Source organism: Schistocerca piceifrons, chromosome 6 (assembly GCF_021461385.2).
Source record: "Schistocerca piceifrons isolate TAMUIC-IGC-003096 chromosome 6, iqSchPice1.1, whole genome shotgun sequence".
Lineage (NCBI taxonomy): Eukaryota > Metazoa > Arthropoda > Insecta > Orthoptera > Acrididae > Schistocerca > Schistocerca piceifrons.
Genome location: NC_060143.1, coordinates 79,097,305 through 79,117,572, shown reverse-complemented (window position 1 = coordinate 79,117,572; position 20,268 = coordinate 79,097,305). Strand labels below are relative to the sequence as shown.

The 20,268-nt window shown below is 37.8% G+C and overlaps 1 protein-coding gene across 5 annotated transcripts in view; it reads left to right on the top strand.

Annotated features, from left to right (window-relative positions):
• The window catches only part of LOC124802503 (focal adhesion kinase 1), a 762,075-nt gene that overhangs the window by 716,353 nt on the left and 25,454 nt on the right, over positions 1-20,268 (top strand). For all 5 annotated transcript variants that reach the window (XM_047263324.1, XM_047263323.1, XM_047263326.1 and 2 more), the window contains 2 exons: positions 4,362-4,541; positions 13,020-13,119. In XM_047263324.1, coding sequence (XP_047119280.1) covers positions 4,362-4,541; positions 13,020-13,119 — 280 coding nt within the window. The remainder of the gene's footprint in view (positions 1-4,361; positions 4,542-13,019; positions 13,120-20,268) is intronic.

The window sequence follows — 20,268 nt, the reverse complement described above, 5'->3', positions numbered from 1 at the left end:
TCTGGTGAAGCATCAAGATTAGGCAAGTGACCCATGTATGTATACCTAAATGGCAGCCACCTCACCCCCATCCCTCCTGCCCTCCACCTCCCACCTGGCATGGGGTTTGGAATCCCATGGTGGGAGACAAACTTGCTCAGAATCAAAAAGTGTCAGTTGCTGGATGTGGGCTCATTGCGTAGCTGCTAGTGCAGGGTTCCACACTAAACTAATTTGTAGCTTGCATCCCTGTTGACAAGATTTTTGTGGAGCCTTACCTCATGCAGTTTTTTTAAAAATGCTCTCCAAAAAGTCACTAGCTCAACACAAAATTTTTGTTTTTTGTTTTTCTTCAAACGTATTTCATTTGATGAGGCTGCATTCTGCCACTGCTGATTTATCAAGACCCAAACTTATATGGACCACACTGCGTTGAAAGATAACGGTGCTGTGTTTGCCTCACGTACTGGAGGCCACACTCACAAGAATGATATAGACGCACACAAAAGGTATTTGCAGTTGCAATTTTTCCTTTACTGAGCCTAGCTTGTTCTTTACCAAGCCAAGCACACCTTTTCTATTTTTTGGTGGACAGAAGATGGCTTTGATGTTGTTTTCCAAGGATTCTCACAATTTTGGCTGGAAGAGGTCCAGTATGGGGGAGAAAGGTGAGTTTCTCTTTCTCTACCTCTTCTTCACAGTTGGCTGTATCATTTGCTTTCTTCAGTGCATGGTTAATTTGCTCTTTTTGCACCCATTTTAGTGAAATGCATCTTTTAAGTGTTGTAGCTCAATTGGGAGACTGACTTTGTCACAAATAGCACATGCCTTGTTTCTACTATCATGCTATAATTTCATGTATTGACTTGTTCCATGACCATGAAAACTTCTCCTTAATTTGGTCCCATGGAACAATAAATAAATAAATAAATAAATAAATAAATAAATAAATCAAGCAAATTCCAGTGTTACATTGTTGATGTTCTTTATTTAAACTTACGAATTGTCGCCTGAATATGTTACTTATATTTCATTTTATCTGGTTCTACTATAATGTTATAATTTCATGTATTGACTCGTTCCATGACCATGGAGACTTCTTAATTTGGTCCCATGGAACAATAAATAAATATATCTAAAAACAAAGATGATGTAACTTACCAAACGAAAGCGCTGGCATGCTGATAGACACACAAACAAACACAAACATACACACAAAATTCAAGCTTTCGCAACCAACGGTTGCTTCATCAGGAAAGAGGGAAGGAGAGGGAAAGACAAAACGATGTGGGTTGTAAAGGCCTTTACAAATGTCTGCTTGTGTCTGTATATGTGCGGAAGGCCTTTACAAATGTCTGCTTGTGTGTGTGTGTGTGTGTGTGTGTGTGTGTGTGTGTGTGTGAGTGTGTGTGTGTGTGTACCTGTCCTTTTTTCCCCCTAAGGTAAGTCTTTCCGCTCCCTGGATTGGAATGACTCCTTACCCTCTCACTTAAAACCCACATCCTTTCGTCTTTCCCTCTCCTTCCCTCTTTCCTGATGAAGCAACCATTGGTTGCGAAAGCTTGAATTTTGTGTGTATGTTTGTGTTTGTTTGTGTGTCTATCAGCATGCCAGCGCTTTCGTTTGGTAAGTTACATCATCTTTGTTTTTAGATATACTTTTCCCACGTGAAATGTTTCCCTATATTATATAAATAAATAAATACCCTAGGACATGCGGTCTACAGAAAGAAACCCACACAAATCTGTACTTCATGTAATGAGCTTATTATCATCCAGCTCAGTAGTACACTGTTCTAACAGCTCTAGTACATAGGGCATGTGCCATTTGTGACAAAGACAGCCTCCTAATTGGGCTGCAACACTTCAAAGATATATATCATCAAAATATGTACTGTAAAGTGCAGATTAAACACACACTGAAGAAAACGAGTGACACAGCCATCCGCAAAGAAAAGATAAAGAAAGAGAAGCTCATCTTTATCCTCTGTATTGGGCCTCCTTAGTCAATATTGCAAGAACTTTCATAAAAAACAACATCCAAACCATCTCTCAATTGTCATAAAATACAAAAGGTGTGCTTGTCTCAGCAAAGGACAAACTGCAAGTAGCCCAGTGTATATGGTATCCCTTAAGAGTGTGATCTCCCCTAAATAAGGTAAACAAAGCACTCTTTCTTGCAATGCTGCAAGGGACAAACTAGATGCATATGTCTGAGGCACAAAGATAAATCAGGAGTAGCTGTATACAGCCTCAATGAGGAATGTACATTCAAATTTCAGAAAACAAAAATGTGACAAGCTAGTTGCTTTTCGAAGAGCATTATTAACATCTCAATGGAATAGGTTCCCAAGCAGGGGCAGTCAACCTTTTTTACCTGCCGCCCACTTCTGCGCCTCTGTTAGTAGAAAAATTTTCTAACCACCCACCAATTCCACAGTAACGGTAATTCACAAAGTAGGGTAGCAACTTTACCTTTTTAAAATTTATAAATCAGAGTTACAGGAAGTTAAAACATACAATAGTAATTACTTACCATATACATTATGTCAAAATTTTATGAAAACCTAATGAATATATTTTTAAAACCCCCACCACGTACTGCCCACCATGATAGCTGAAATGCCCTCTATGGGCAATGGGGACCAGGTTGACTACCACTGATCTACAGGGATGAGGGCTATCAGCTAAGTTTGGCATGACGGCCTGCACAAACAGCTAAACGCCCAATCAACACACAGCAGTTGACACTTCACGATTCTGAGCCAAGAGTTGAATCCGGTGCTCCATTTCCCACCACAGCATGCCTACCCCTGCACAAAAAATGGGAAGGAGGTTGACGAGAGGCAGCTTCCACTTACATCTAGTTGTGTGTGTGTGTGTGTGTGTGTGTGTGTGTGTGTGTGTGTGTGTGTGTGTGTGTGTGTGTAATCTTGAGACTTTGCCAGAAGATGATGAGAGTGTCATTCATCGATACATCATGGAATTCCATCCAGATGGAAGCGCACATAGAGTCCATCAGCAGTATATTCCGGGGAAGTCTACATTCTCATACAGAGTATACTTTTATTATTGCTGACATCTATTTTGTCATTTCCTTGTATAGTAAGCAGCTTAGCACTATTTTACAGGCATTTGGGATCTGTTCTTTATGTCTAATATCTTTTCATCACTTCAACAAGTGCCAACTGTCTGCTATGTTTCCATTATATTCATTTATTGACAATAGTTGCAATGTTATGAGCCCATATTATTAATTTTGAGGAAGACGTCACCAAAACATGCCACAATTCCTGGTGTCTTTGCCTGCAACCGTGAAATGGTACTACTACTGCAGGGTCTGTGTCACTGTGACCTGTCAGTCTGTTTCATTCCCTTGGCTTAAAAGTTAAGAAGTTTCTAGAAATGGTCATCTGATATTCCTTGATATGCTAATAATGACCTTTTGATGAAAATTAACTAAAATTTCCATAAATAAAGTTCTTCAGTCTCCCACTTTCCCCATTTGATGTCTCTCATCCTCCCCACTCCTGTCATTCAGTCATTACATCAGTTTCATCACACCCTTGTAATGTGCCAACAGCAGCAGGGAGATTCAATCATGTGCACATGCAAACAATTGAATTGAAATGCCTAGCTGATAGTGTACCAACAAAAATAATCATATTTTGAGGACATGATGTTATTGGATTGATAAAAAATCTACTTACCATGTAGAAAACAGCAGAAAATGCACATAATTGAAATTGGCAATCTTTTGGAACCAGTGGCTCCTCCTCCTGCCAGAATGGTTGAAGGGGAAGGAAGATGGGTGAAGGAAAAACACTGGTGGGTTTTAGGGAAAGGGGAGAGTTCTTAATAGTTGCCCGGAACCCTGGGTCAGGAGAGACATCTTGTTACAGTATCATTGTACCATTTTTGAGGAGGACAATGCTTGTCAGCACATGGCACGTGTGTCTCCTAGCCAACAAGATCCCCAGACCTATCCTTGATAGACAATTGTGCAAGACCAGCTCGGACATCAGCTCCATCCCGTAGTGGCAGCCAGGATACTGAGGACCATTTACAACTGTTGGGGGCTAATTTGCTTCAGAGAGGAGACAATGGACTCTGTGTCACTTGTCCCAGCTGAATCAGTGCGTGCACCCAGACCAGAGGGGGAGCAATGCCATTCTGATAAGTGGGCTCATACACCAAGTTATTTGTAAATTAGAATTGATTTTGTAGTCACTGAAATAACATCACCTATCCTCTCAACCTGTGAAGTTTCCTTGTGTTTCCTCCTCCCCTTTTGGGTACTTCACTTTTTTGTTAAGTTAGTGATTTTGGAAATGTATATTATATTGGTGAAGAATTTCAGAATGAATAACTTCTAAATTCCAGAAAAAGCGGCTCCCTTCAACAGCTTCAGTCAGTGTGTCGTCAGAGCCGGACGAGTGCCCAGATGGTCCAGCCACAGCTGCTGGGACACCTGAGAGGTCGAACACACCCTGTGGCAGTGGGGGCAGTACGAAGACGGGATCGCTGCACGCAGAGGAGCCTCAGAGGGTCATTGTTGTCAAGGTCAGCATAGAAACTGTAGTGCAGTGTGAAGATATCTGTTATCAGTTATTACAGATTTGGGGTAAACTGTTGTTGTATTGCTTGAGGAAAATGGTGACACACAACACAAACAACAATGAAGCTGACATTGAGATTATTTAAATAAAGAGATAATTAAAAAAAATTATTCGTGAATAAATTATCCACAAGTAAAGGAATTATTCTTCATTGTAAATACAAAAAAAAAAGTTATTGAATATTTTTTATCCTTAACTAAACTAAAGAATAATGTAAATTAACACCACATTCCCTTTGTTTACTTCTTGGTCTGCACTCTCTTGTGTATACTCAGTGTTGTTTCTGTGGCTCAGTGCAGTTTTTGTTTGATAAATAATTCTTTCACTTCTGGCAAAGATTGATTAATATGAAAAATGCTTAGTTGCATCATAGTTCATGTTAAATTGTTGCTCTGTAACAGGGTGGGTAACTCAGTTCAAATGCCAGAGATAGGCAGTGACATACTGCCTCCAGTAGGACCAGTTTTAGTGAAGTACTTCAGAGTTCAAACCAATCTTTGGAATGATCGTAGGTATACTTACTTTACAGCAAAAAGGTTTCATATATGAACTGCCATGGCAGTTACACTACTGACATGACAAAATTCAACTGATTCTGCATTTGACTGTACTTGCTCTCCTACCACCTCCAGCCAACATGCGGAAGCACACCTAATGGTAACGGATGTTGATGTTGCTGATATAATTATAAAATTCTGCTATGTTTGTATACTGGAAACAGAGTGATGAAGTAAGGACTATGTCATTGGTAATACAAGAATGAATCAAATATAAACTGGAACTGTATTTTTATAAGTTTACTTAAGCTTCCATTCATACACATGAACTTGGTCTTCTATATAAGATGATTCACGAAGATATGCAAATGTATTAATATGTTATTCTACAAGTAAAACTATGGAAAAAAGTTCATTTAAACATACGTCCACAAATGTTTAGGTATGGAGTTAAGGCTAATAAAAGATTTTACCTGAAATTTAGCAACTTCTCTAATATGAAGCCATCACAAAACTGTATAAGTTTTTAGTAAAGCATGATTTCCATTTATTCTGTTGTTATTGTTGTGGTGAATCTAATAAACCATGTCCCAGATGTGTATCTGCAGTAGTTTTCCAGAACATCCAGAGAAGCAAAGATTATTATACAAGTAAGTTTGTTTACTTTCCATTAAGAATGTAGAAATGTTAATGTCATTGTTGGCAACCATTAGTGAGTTGTTTCAGTCGTTTCCTAACCTTGAAATCCATTAGTTTTCTGTATTGTTCAGTGAAAGTATATAGTAACAACAGTGTATTTAAGTGAAACCGCAGATTATCTGAAACATTCATACAGTTTCAGTCAATGTTATTACCATTATTTTTTCAAAATTAAATTCTCTACAACTTCTATTGAAAACTTTGTCTGGAATTTAAAAAACAAATTAGGCCAAGTAGTTAATAAATTAAAAATTTTATGAAATTACTTCTTTGCTTCCCTGGACATTATCGAAAACTACTACAGATACACATCTGGGACATATTTTATTAGATTCACCAGATCAATAACAAGAAAATGAATGGAAATCGTGCTTTACTTTAACCTCATACAGATTTGGGATGGCTTCATATTAGCGAAGTTGCTAAATTTTAGGCAAGATCTTTTAGTAGCCGTATCTCCATACCTAACATTTGCAGGCCTATATTTATAGTCTTCTGAACAGGAAACACATTTTTCTCTGTGGATAGGTAGTTTCATGATCCCATTTTTGTAAAACGAATATAACTTTGACAGCAGCCACTTGTGTGTAAACCGTTCAACAATGTGATCATCATCAAATCTGTGTGCTCTCCTTTAGTAGTCCAAAGAAATGAAAATCACAGGGTAATAAGTCTGGACTGCGTGGTTCCCAGTATGATGTTCAGGGAGGAAATTGATGAGGACTACTTCAGAATCAAACAAGAGTGTTGTAAGGAACTTCCCCATGGAGAGACTTCTTGGCACTAGTGGGTACAGATTTGCCCTTTTTATGCCATTATACACTGCTTTTTTTTCTTTCAATTCTGGGGTGTAATAATGCATCCATATTTTATCACAGGTCACAGTCGATTGCAAAAATTTTTGCTTTCAGTTTGATAATGTGTCAGTAGCCATTTGCACACCTCGAGATGATGAAATTGGTTCTCTGCCATGAGAAGAAAAGGACTTACCTAGTAGACACTTTCCGAAATTCAGGGTTATTAGTAATGGTCACCTGAGCACTACCACAGCCCGTACCAACCTTGGCAGCAATTTAGGGAACTGTTATTCGCTGATCATCTTCAGTAAGGTGGCTAACAATGTGAATATTCTCCTCAGTCATTCTGATCTTGGGGCAACGTTGGTGAGCTGCATTCTCAGCTATTTCTCATCCTCATAAAAACTGGTTGTACCATGCACACATTTGATGAGTCTTTCTTGGGATGTTGTCCCCAAACTGTGCTGCAAGTCTTTTCAAAATTTCAGGCAGTTTACACCCTCTGTTCTGAGAAACTTGATTATAATGCATTGCACAACAGACAATTGTACCTGTTGCTCTAATATTTTATGTTGACTCTTCTTCAGAAACGCTTTCCTTGCCATTGCCAGTGTACATTTTATATCCTCTCTACTTAAACCATCATCACTTATTTTGCTCCCCAAATAGCAAAACTCCTTTACTGCTTTAAGTGCCTCATTTCCTAATCTAATTCCCTCAGCATCACCGGACTTAATTCGACTACATTCCATTATCCTCATTTTGCTTTTGTTGATGTTCATCTTCTATCCTCCTTTCAAGACGCTATCCATTCCTTTCAACTGCTCTTCCAAGTCCTTTGGTGTCTCTGACAGAATTACAATGTCATCGGCAAACCTCAAAGTTTTTATTTCATCTCCATGGATTTTAATACCTACTCCGAATTTTTCTTTTGTTTTCTTCACTCCTTGCTCAATATACTGATTGAATAACATCGGGGAGAGACTACAACCCTGTCTCACTCCCTTCCCAACCACTGCTTCCCTTTCATGTCCCTCGACTCTTATAACTGCCATCTGGTTTCTGTACAAATTGTAAATAGCCTTTCGCTCCCTGTATTTTACCCCTGCCACCTTCAGAATTTGAAAGAGAGTATTCCAGTCAACATTGTCAAAAGCTTTCTCTAAGTCTACAAATGCTAGAAATGTAGGTTCGCCCTTCCTTAATCTAGCTTCTAAGATAAGTCCTAGGGTCAGTATTGCCTCACGTTTTCCAACATTTCTACGGAATCCAAACTGATCTTCTCCGAGGTCGGCTTCTACTAGTTTTTCCATTCATCTATAAAGAATTCGCGTTAGTATTTTGCAGCTGTGACTTATTAAACTGATAGTTCGGTAATTTTCACATCTGTCAACACCTGCTTTCTTTGGGATTGGAATTATTATATTCTTCTTGAAGTCTGAGGGTATTTTGCCTGTTTCATACATCTCGCTCACCAGATGGTAGAGTTTTGTCAGGACTGGCTCTCCCAAGGCCGTCAGTAGTTCTAATGGAATATTGTCTACTCCGGGGGCCTTGTTTCGACTCAGGTCTTTCAGTGCTCTGTCAAACTCTTCACGCAGTATCGTATCTCCCATTTCATCTTCGTCTACATCCTCTTCCATTTCCATAATATTGTCCTCAAGTACATCACCCTTGTATAGACCCTCTATATACTCCTTCCATCTTTCTGCTTTCAGCAGCTAATAAGACAGCATTAATGACAAGGAATGTAAAATCAGTTGCAACAGAAGATCCAGCATGTAGTGAAGTAGACTAAAAGAGAAAAGAAGTGGTAACAGAGGAGGAATCAAGAGCTACAGCAGCAGTAACATTAGAAGCAGAAGAAGAAGAAGAACCAGCATGCACCAGTGTGAATAAAAGGACAATGTCTGCTTCCCATCCGAAGGATTTTTTAATAGTAGCAAGGAAGAAGAAGTGCCCAAGATAAGCAGCTTTAAGTATATAACAGTATTTAACAACAGTGCTCTCAATAAGAAACAAAGTGCACCAGTTAGAAACTGAACTGGAATCTATAGGTAACTTGGTTGTCTTCATTGCTGAACACTGGTGCAAAGTAACTGAAACTGAATAAATAGTTTTACATTCTTATCAGTTATCATTTTGTATAGCAGATCAATAGAGAGAGGTGGAGACTCATGCATTTCTGTTAAGATAGGACAAGTGAACTGATTTTTCTGAGTGAAGACATTTCGAGCTATCAGTAGTGGAGTTAAAACTTTCTTGTAATATGGGTCCACACCTTTTATAAATTTTTTAAATGACATCATCTTGCTCTCAGCTGTAAGTGTTTCATTTTTTAATTGCAGTTTTAGCATTATGCCATTTTCAAGAATCTTCAAAGCATAATACAATGTATTGAGAACAATGTAAAGTGAATACTTGTTCTTTCATGTGCTTATTACACTGCTGTCTCTGCCTAAAATAAACCTATATGTAAAAAATTTTGTAAATATATGAACGTCAACAAACTATAAAATTGACACATTGAGTTGCAAGCAGGCACAACAAAAAGACTGTTACAAATTTAGCTTTTAGCCAAAGCCTTCTTCAGAAATTGAAACATATACATATTACTTCACACATGCAAGCACAACTCATGCATACATGACTGCCATCTCTGGCAGCTCAGACTGTAATGCAACTGTAATGTTGAACATAAGCAACAATCTGGAGTGAGTGAGGAAGGCTTGACAAGACTGCCACTAGGCACAGTACTGGGAGATGCAGGGATGTGGCAAAGGGAGTGGGGAGGGGGGGGGGGGGGGGGGGGGGGGGCAAGACTAGGTGTGGAAAAGCAGAGGAAAAGGGAAGTGGAAAGACAGATGGATCCATTGGCAGAGGGCATCACATAAAGAGGGTGCTGGGATGTGAATAGGGAGGAGCTGATAGAACAGAGGGGGTGGAAACTGTTGGTTGGACGGTGCAGGAAAAGTAGGTTACCTTGGTTTGAGTCTGGGATTATTTCATGAACACATAGTGTATTGTAAGGATAACTCGTATCTGTGCAGTTCAAGAATGCTAGTGGAGGAGGGGAGTGTCCAGGTGGTCCAAATTGTGAAGCAGCCACTGAAATAAAGCATGTTATGTCCAGCTGCATGTTGTGCCACAGTGTGGTCTATTTTGCTTGTGGTCACAGTTTGGTGGTGGCTGTTCATCCTGGTGAACAGGTGGTTGGTAGTCATAGCAATATAAAAATCTGTGCAATGATTGCAGCAGACCTGATATATGATGTGACTGCTTTCACAGGTGGTGCGGCATCTGATGGGGTAGAATAAGCCTATGATAGCACTGGAAGGGGACATGCTGGGTGAGTGGATTGGGCAAGTCTTGCACCTGGGTCTTCCACAGGGATATGAACCCTGTGGCGAGCAGTTGGCATTGGGAGTGTTTTAGGGATGGACTAGGATGTTGTGGAGGTTGGGTGGGCGATGGAGCACTGTTTGATGATGATTCATACTAGCTGTGCATAAATCTAACAGTTCCATAAAACTTGAGTTTTTCTCAGACATTAACATAATCTACACACATTCCTTGGAAAGATCACAGAAAATCGCAACTGGTGGTATTTTATTATTTGAGGATTATGCTATTTGATGAGTGAATGTATAAATGACATTCACAGTCAAGCAACCCTTCTGGGATCCCAACTGAAATATGGTAATTAAATTGTTTCTACTTAAGTGTGAGACTACTTTGAGTTCATTACTTTTTCAAATATTTCAGAAAAAGTTTTCACTAAGAAAACTGGACAATGATTGTTTAATTCTTTCATATGAAGAGATTTAAAAATTGCATGGTTTAGATCTTACCTAGCAACCAGTGTGCAGATCATAGAGATAGCCCAAACTTCAGGTAACTCAAAAACATAGTAAACATCGTACAGATCCAGAATATTTGAACATTGGAGTCCCTCAAGTGAGTGCATTATATTCAGTAGTATTTCTCAATTATATTAATAACTTCCCACTGTGGGTCACTCAGGATGAAACTGTGTCATTCGCTGATGACAGCAATAAAATAATTGCAGATGGCAGACAAGAAATGTTAGAAGTAAAAACTGACAAGGAACTTACAGTGGTCCACAAACAATAAAGTAACTTTTAATGTAAGAGAGACTAGTAACATGAATTTCTGTGTAAGTAAAAGACCCAATATAAAAAAATTGTAAGTAGATAATTAGACCATAGAGTACATAGCTAGTGCAAAATTTTTGGGTATACTGATCAGCAGTTAAAATGGGGTGAACATAACAGAGTACTTGGAAAAATAATGAGCTCAACTTGCAAATGCCCTATGAATACTAACCACAGTGTGTAATAGCCCATACCTGTGTAAATTTAAAACATGTCTGAAAGTATATTTACTAAAAAACAGTTTTTACTCAAAGACTTCATGCAGTAAAAGTTATTACAAATAAATAATCAAGTTGACCAATTAGAAAGTAACCAAAGAGGATGGAGTACATTGGTAAGCAACACAATAAATGCCATCAGAATAATCATGTGATTCATTTCTGTTGTTTGAAGCAGGTTCTTTCCATTCCTTTAATCTTGCAGAATGTGATTCCATGGTAAATAATGTATATGTGTCTGTATTCTGATTTTATTACATATAGAATGTTTTCTTCTGTTATCTTATATACCTGTGCTATCAATAATGTATATGTGTTTGTATAATGTTGATGTCTATACAAAGAAATTTGTCTATAGGTGAATGAATAAATAAATAACACAGGCCAGTGAAAAATGTTTTTTTGAAAAACTTTTTTACTTTGATAGCTGATCTTTATAGATTTGTATGAGCTGAATCCAAATCTAGTTTTAGTTCTCTCTTTTTTTTTAATCACCCATATTTTTCAAGCAATGTGCTTTTTATTGTATAGTGTAAGAATCCTATGCTGTACGGTAAACAGGGAAATTAATGAAACACTTTGTTACAACATAAGCATGGTTTGTATTTACAGTAAGATACTTAAAACAATAATATGTGTTAATAGAAGTTTCACTTGTCAGCTGGAATTAGTTTGTATTTTCTTTCTCTTTTTACTTTGAAGCTTCTTGTGTAGCTTTTACTGCGATGAGTCATTTGCTGAACCTCTTGGTGAAGTGACCAACAGTAGTCCCCCATCATGTTGATGTTCTGGTGGCCTTCATAGCATTTTTCCATCGCTTTAATGTCGTGGTGAAAACGCTCTCCTTGCTCCCCACTAACATCTCCCATATCATCCGGGAAGTAATCAAAGTGACTGTTCAAAAAGGGAACTTTCAGGCTCATTAAACGTCCTAAAGTTTTAAACTTCTTTAACATTGTAGCTATAATAGAAGCATATTCTGGGTCTTTTTCATGTCCTGAGAACTTTCTCATTTAAGGCCATTGTGGATTCAAAGTTAACATGAGACATCAATTTTCTAATGTCAGGTCCGACAAAGACGCCTTCTTTTAGTTTAGCTTCTGAAAGGTATGGAAACTTTTGGCAGAGGTATTTAAAACATCGTCCATATTTAGGCAAAGCCTTTACAAACTGTTTCATTAGGCCTAGCTTTATATGTAGGTGTGGTAGGAGTACGTTTTTTGGATCTACAAGGTTTTTGCATAGAATGTTCTTCCCACCAGGTTTTAAAGAATCCCTCACAGGTCAGTTCTTTCCGCACCAGTGTTGATCCCTCCATATCATAAGAACACCAAATCTAAAGGATTTTTTCAGCTTTTTGGACCATTCTCTCAGATCTTCACACACGCATAACATATGTTATGTGGTGCCCAAAATTTATCTTGATCACCAACTTTAGATCCAAAGTATCATAGATAAACCTTTCTCACAAAGTCTGTAATGTTTCTTTGATGTTTTTTAATCACTTTCATCACAAATATAACAATAACTGTCAGCAGAGTTTTTACAACCATGATGAGACATTGTACTGAGCACATGTACAGGAAACTGGAAAGTGAGGTTAGGTTAACAGTAAACAAAACACCATCTGTTAACACAAAAATAGAATCTACCTTTTTTTTGACAGCAAATGTTTTTCAGTAGTGCTACCAACGTCATTTACATTTATTACAACTCCTTTTTAAATTATTTTAACTATATAAAAGCTGTTAGATTCTTTAAAAAAATCACTTAATTTAATAAATTTAAACGTAAAATGTGAAGAAATGGTGGATGATGCAGTTTTTAAGTATCATGTTTGGAATTCCCACCCTAAAAAACATAAGAATAAGGTATTTTCAGCAAGACAGTTTTTCCATCATTGGCCTGTGTAATAGATTGACTCTTGTATACACTACTTTTTTTATCACAAAGGCTGAAGTTAACAGTTCTTCATTATATGTATAAATGTTAAAGAGTTGGTGTCTCTGGTCTCTGTTATATATTGTGTTTTTCAGAAAATGGAACCTACCCCAACTGCTGACCTCGACCGTACCAATGACCGCGTGTACGACTGCACGACCAGCGTAGTGAGGGCCATCATGCTGCTGTCACAAGGTTTGAAAACTAATCCATATCGTCCAGTTCGAGCAGCATATCAACCAAAAAAGCAGATTCATGTTGTCTAACAGATTTTGATGTGTATAATGCATTATATCTATGCTGGTTTGCAAATATATTTTTCTTCTTATGAACATAGAGCATTTCATTTTTACGGTTATTAGATGTAATAATAATACAAAATAAAGAACTTGTGGGTATTTTTTTTTAGGTGAGATACTTCCTCTGAGATTAGTGGAGGAATACGATTCTCTCCATTTTCGTCAATGCCAGCAGAATCTGAGATCACATTTCTGCAATAAAGCCTGTGAAAGCTACTTGTCTTATCAGTACTATGTGCCATTAATTTCTAATATTTATTCTTATCCTAAATTCTCTCATACTTTGAATGACTACTCATGACACAGTATTGGATAGCTATGTAACTGCTAGATTTTAATGCTATTATTTTCTCTCTTCTACAATGCCCTCTTCAGTCCATGAGACCTTAAAGCTAGGAATGTCATGTTTATTCTTTTGTAGGTCTTGAGTACAGGTCTGCAGGATCTCTTTAAGGTGCTCCCATTTGTGAAGATTAGTGTTTCATATATATACAAACAAAGCAGAGAGAATACTTTCTGGTTCATAGAAAGGAATCTACAGGAATCCCAGCATTTAGCTTACTTTATCACTCTGAGAATCTTTTTCTGTATTTTAAATTTTTTCATTCTGAAATTCCATCAGAAAATAGTTTTGTACAGGATGATTATAATTAAAGTTAAACTTTCGAAACACTGTACAAATATCACCTCTGGTCAGATTGAAGTCAAATTGCAACGGAATATTATCGGAGAAGGGGGAAAATGTATGGCAAAAGGAAAAAAATAGAGTGAAAATTGATCAATAGATGGCACTGTATGCGTCAGAATATGTAAATGAAAACACTTGTCAGGTGCACGGCCCGTTGCAGTTGGTATACACACAACGGGTACACAGCTTTTACTCCTTTCGCATCTACAGCGTTTTGTCATGACTGGCTCAATGCAGGATTGTGCTCTGCTTGTAAAGCTGTATTGTTGTTGTTGTTGTGGTCTTCAGTCCAGAGACTGGTTTGATGCAGCTCTCCATGCTACTCTATCCTGTGCAAGCTTCTTCATCTGCCAGTACCCACTGCAACCTACATACATCCTTCTGAATCCGTTCAGTGTATTCATCTCTTGGTCTCCCTCTACGATTTTTACCCACCACGCTGCCTTCCAATACTAAATTGGTGATCCCTTGATGCCTCAGAATATGCCCTATCAATCGATCCTTTCTTCTAGTCAAGCTCTGCCACAAACTTCTCTTCTCTCCAATTCTATTCAATACCTCCTCATTAGTTATGTGATCTACCCATCTAATCTTCAGCATTCTTCTGTGGCACCACATTTCGAAAGCTTTTATTCTCTTCTTGTCTAAACTATTTATTGTCCATGTTTCACTTCCATACATGGCTACACTTCATACAAATACTTTCAGAAACGACTTCCTGACATTTAAATCTATACTTGATGTTAACAAATTTGTCTTCTTCAGAAACGCTTTCCTTGCCATTGCCAGTGTACATTTTATATCCTCTCTACTTCGACCATCATCAGTTATTTTGCTCCCCAAATAGCAAAAGTCCTTTACTACTTTAAGTGTCTCATTTCCTAATCTAATTTCCTGAGCATCACCTGACTTAATTCGACTACATTCCATTATCCTCGTTTTGCTTTTGTTGATGTTCATCTTATATCCTTCTTTCAAGACACTGTCCATTCTGTTCGGCTGCTCTTCCAGGTCCATGGTACACAAAGTACCCTCCACCCCACACAGTAAAGTGACTTGCAGAGATTAGAAGTAGATGTAGATGTGTAATATTTTCACATTTTATTGTGACCAGATAGTTATGTCTGATTTGTTGGGCACCTAACCTCAGGTCTTACTTAAACATTGGTATGATGACATTCCAGTGGGCCAAGATGAGGTGAATATCTCAGTTTGGAGGTATTTGGGAATTGTTGAGAAGGTGAATTGTGAAGAAGGAGATGTTACCGTAAGGTTCAGGCATCCTCATGGACCATCTCTGTCCTTCTATTGGCCTGATAATGATGTTTGTGATGTTTCTTTCTCTCATACTCTGTGTGAAGTTGATATCACCACAGCAACAGGCTGTACTTATTCTCTCCTGGAAGCTGGTGGAAGAAAAGTGGTTCTCATACAAAAAAAAAAAAAAAAAAAAAAAAATTATGTAAGCATCAAAGTGTCTCATCACATGTGTAGTTCTGAATCAGCTTGAATGCAAATTGCAGCACCAGCATTTTGTGCAGTGATGACAATATTGGCTTTTAACAAAATACTTAAATATTATAAACAAAATGCTATGAATTTTTACATTGAGTTAATTTGGTTATGACAGAGATAAGAAAGTGTTCATATCTCATGTAATGTACAAGTTGCCCTATATTTTATAATCTGTAATTTTGTTTCATATATTGCAATTTTTGTTCAATTTGGATGTTGTTATGTGTACTTATGTGGTCAATGTCTCTTGGGTAGTAGGTGTGTGTGTGTGTGTGTGTGTGTGTGTGTGTGTGTGTGTGTGTGTGTGTGTGTGTAATTTTTTTTCCCCAGTGCCATTCACTTCACAAAACTGATTTTTCATGTGACGAAACTTTATTACTTGTAGATCACTTTGTAATTTTTTCAGTGTTTTCCAGAGAGGGGGGGGGGGGGCAATTGTCCAAAATATTTTTTTTTTCTAATTTAACAATAAAACTAATTTACAAATATTTAATGGACAATTTGTAAATGTTTTCAGAAACTATATGTCTGAAAGGATATTCAGGGAAAAAACTGTCAGTATATCATTTTTTGTTTAAAAACGGCAACCAATTTTCAAATTTTTACGGTTTGTTCCAAGTAATGCATTGCATCAAACTTTCATCAATTTCTACCAACAGAATGTATATAAAGCCATAAAAATTGGCTAAAGTTCATGATATTAGATACAAAAGTGATACACAGAATCTCAATCCACAACTAGATAATGGGTGTCATGGCCTGGATGACTTGACATGGAATGACCCATGACCTTGCCATGGTGGATGGTCTTACGTCACTAACAGTGTCACACCTGTACACCCATGCGCACTGAGTAGTACAGTTTGTTTAACATCAAATGTACACCTGAGGCATTGTTGTATAATTCATTTGTCATCTGTAGTTGACCACTATTAAATTATGATGCTTTTAGTGCCATCTGTTGCTTCATTTTGTAACTATTTATTTTTCTTCTGCCATATGTTTTCCCCCTTCTCCAATAATATTTTGTTGCAATTTGACTTCATTCTGACCAGTGGTGTTATTTCTACAGCGGTTTGGAAGTTTAATTATGATCACCCCGTACATCAGTAGTGACTGTATACTGCCACAGTGATGAGTAGCTTTTATTCCGAGTGAGAATTCAGATAGCGTACATAATTGTATTCAGTTTTATTTTTAGATTGTTAGGGTGCACCTCACACTCCAAATCCCCCAAATTATATATGCCTGAAAGATTTATATGACTTGTGTTTGAAACATTTTTTCCATCAATGATTAAAACAGAGTTTGAAGTATGGAGGTTTTATGTGGCATGAAGGTTAACTGCCACATTTTTTTCAGAATTCCTGATGAACATGATGGTGCTGAACCACCATGCTAAATTTTGCGTTACCAGTATTCCAGTTACCTGCAGATTTTACTCACTGTGTGGGCTAATTAGAATATTAATGTCACCTGCAAAGAGTATTATTGTCCTATCAGTTTTTTTATTGGCAAGTCATTTACATACAGCAGAAATAGGACAGGTTCCAAGATAGATGCTTGTGTGACTCCCTACTTGATGTTTTGCTCATTACTGTAAGAACTAGACGTTCTGTGTGTTTCACTGTCTTTGTATTTTATTTCTATAATCTGTTGTTGATCTCTGAGGCATGATTGGATACACATTTTAAGCTGGCCTCTAATTCCACAATCACTTCTCTTATGCAAAAGAAAGTTATGACCAGTAACATTAAAAGCAGATCAAAAAATATGCCCAGTAAATGTTGTTTATCGTTCACTACCATTAATATTTCATTTAAAAAGGCAAAAATTCCTGACTGGGTGGCTTTCCAGATCTGAACCCATGCTGTAAGTAATTTATCAGCATTTCTCTATTTAAGAAGGTTTATAAAGAACATTTTATCCATAATTTTGCTGAAGCTTGGCAAAACTGAAACTGGCATATACTTAGTAATTTCACACTTGTCACCCTTCTTATGCAGAGGTATTAGTCTATTTGGAAACACACCACTCTCAAATGATGAATTTACTATTTATGCTAGTGGTTCTACAATGAATGCACTAGCTTAGATGATAGCTTCTCATATCTCATCAACACCTACTGAGTATTTATTAGGTAATCATTTTGTAACTTCGAGTAGATCATCGTATGTTGCTAGATACATGAATAACGTATTTGCATGAGTTGTTTGATCTGACTGTACTCTTATTTTCTGGCTGCTCATCATGAAGCGTATTTGTCAACTGCTGTATTCTGTTTGAGAAACAGCTGTTGTAAGCACTAGCCACTTGTCTAGGATCACTTAAAGAAAAGAGAGAGAGAGAAATTCATATTTAATTTTTACACATAAACCTGCAATCTACAAAACTTAAAGCTGGTTGTAAATTTTACGTAATGGAAACAATAATTACATGGTAGTAGAGATTTTTGCTTTATAACTTTCCATTAGTTCTACTATCTCTGTCTACTTAGCCTTGACGGTTACACGTTTTCGTGTCACTATTGAGTTGCCAATCCCTAGGGCTGTGGACCCAGACTGACTACACCTAGTTCTCTGCTATCAAACATTCAATCTAAGCTCTTCACTTACATGCATTACTAGCTGACAAATCCAGCACTGCCCAGGTATTCATTTTGCCAATTGCTAGAAACAAAAACAAAAAAGTGAACTATGCTTGCAGTGAAGTATAAAAAAATTTCATTTCCATGTATTCATGAAAAGACCTTTGACATTATGGAACAGTCATACAAAGAAGTATTTATAATGTACATATGTATAAATACAGCAACCAAATCAATAAACCTGAGATTAGACAAGATTAGATTCAGTTTTCATTCCATAGACCCAAAAATGAGATAATTCTCATGGGTGTGGAACATGATCCCAGACAGTTTCTGTATGCTGGTGCAAGTGCATCGCATGTCTACAACCTGATTTAGTAAACATCTCTGTGGCACCACCTCTTCATTGCCCTGTAACTACGTCTATATCCATATTCTGCAAACCACTATGAGGTACACGGCAGAGGGTACACCCAATGCACCAGTTATTAGGGTTTCTTCCTGTTCCGTTCTTGTATGGAGCATGGGAAGAAGGATTATTTGAATGACTGTGAATGCTGTAATTATTTTAATCTTGTCCTCATGATTCCTATGTGAGTGATATGTAGTGGGTTGTAGTATATTCCTAGAGTGGTCATTTGAAACTGCTCCTTAAAACTTTGTTAGGAAATTTTCTCAGGTTAGCTTATGTCTATCTTCAAGAGTCTGCCTGTCAAATTTCTTCAGCATCACAGTAACACTCTCCCATGGGTCAAACAAACCAGTAATCATTCATGCTGCCCTTCTCTGTATATGTTAACCATCCCCTATTGGTCGTATTTGGTAAGGGTTTCACCAACACTCGAGCAATATTCTAGAATGGGTCACACAGTGATTTGTAAGCAATATCCTTTATAGACTGATTGCACTTCCACAGTATTCTGCCAATAAAATGAAGTCTACCACCTGCTTTATCCATGACTGAGCCTATGTGATAATTCCATTTCACATCTCTATCAAAGTATTACACCCAGGTATTTGTATGAGTTGTCCAATTCCAACTGTGATTCATTGATATTATAGTCACAGGATACTATGTTTTTTTCGTTTTGTGAAGTGCACAAGTTTTGCGTTCCTGAACATTTAAAGCAAGTTGCCAGTCTTTGCATGACTTTGAATTCATATCAAGATCTGACTGAACAGTTATGCAGCTTCTTTCAAACAGTATTTCAGTATATATGAGGGTAATCTCAAAAGTAAGATCTCCTATTTTTTTTATAAGTAAACTCTGTTTGTGTGGCAGTTGGTCACACTGTTATGAAGAGTGCTTCACGCGCTGTGTGTAAACATGCACCCGTCACACTGAGGCGCTCAGTCTTGGCTTGGCAGCCTTTGAGAATGGAGCTCCCGTTGGATGTTACCGTTAAGTATGAATTGCGTGCAGTTATTCAGTTTTTGAATGCAAAGGATGCCAAATGACGGAAGTGTATGGTGAGTCGTGCATGGATGTCAAAACTGATTGTAAGTGGTGTAGAGAGTTTGCAGCTGGTCGGACCGAAATCCATGACAAACAAAGGAGCGGGAGACTGTCAGTTTCTGAGGAGACAGTGTTGAAGGTTGAGCAAAGCATGCATGAAGATTGGCGGATCACCCTGGATGATCTCTGCACGTTGGTTCCTGAGGTTTCCCGAAGCACCGCTCACAGGATTTTAATGGAAACATTGAACTACCAGAAGGTGTGCGCAAGATGGGTGTCACACGTGCTGGCTCAGGATCACATGCGGCAATGAGTTTATGCTTCCCGTGCATTTCTTCACTGCCTTGCAGCCGAACAGGACAACTTTCTGGACTCAATTGTAATGGGTGACGAAGCCTGGGCATACCACTTTACACGTGAGACCAAGCAACAATCACGCCAGTTCATAACTTTCTGAACAGCATGACGATGAGCTGGTATGACATGGGCATATAAAAACTCCCACAGTGTCTACAAAAATGCATCGACAGAAATGGTGATTATGTTGAAAAATAGCTAAATGTTCAAGCTGTAAACTGATGTAAACCATTGTAGAAAAAAACAGGACTATATACTTATAAAAAAAAGGACACCTTACTTTTGGGATTATCTTCGTATAACTGCGTCATCTGCAAAAAAGTCTGAGGTTACTATTAATATTGTCCGTAAGGTCACAGATATACAACATGAACATTGAGAGCCCCAACACACTTCCCTGGGGCACACCCAAAGTTACTTCTACATTTGACGATGACTCTCC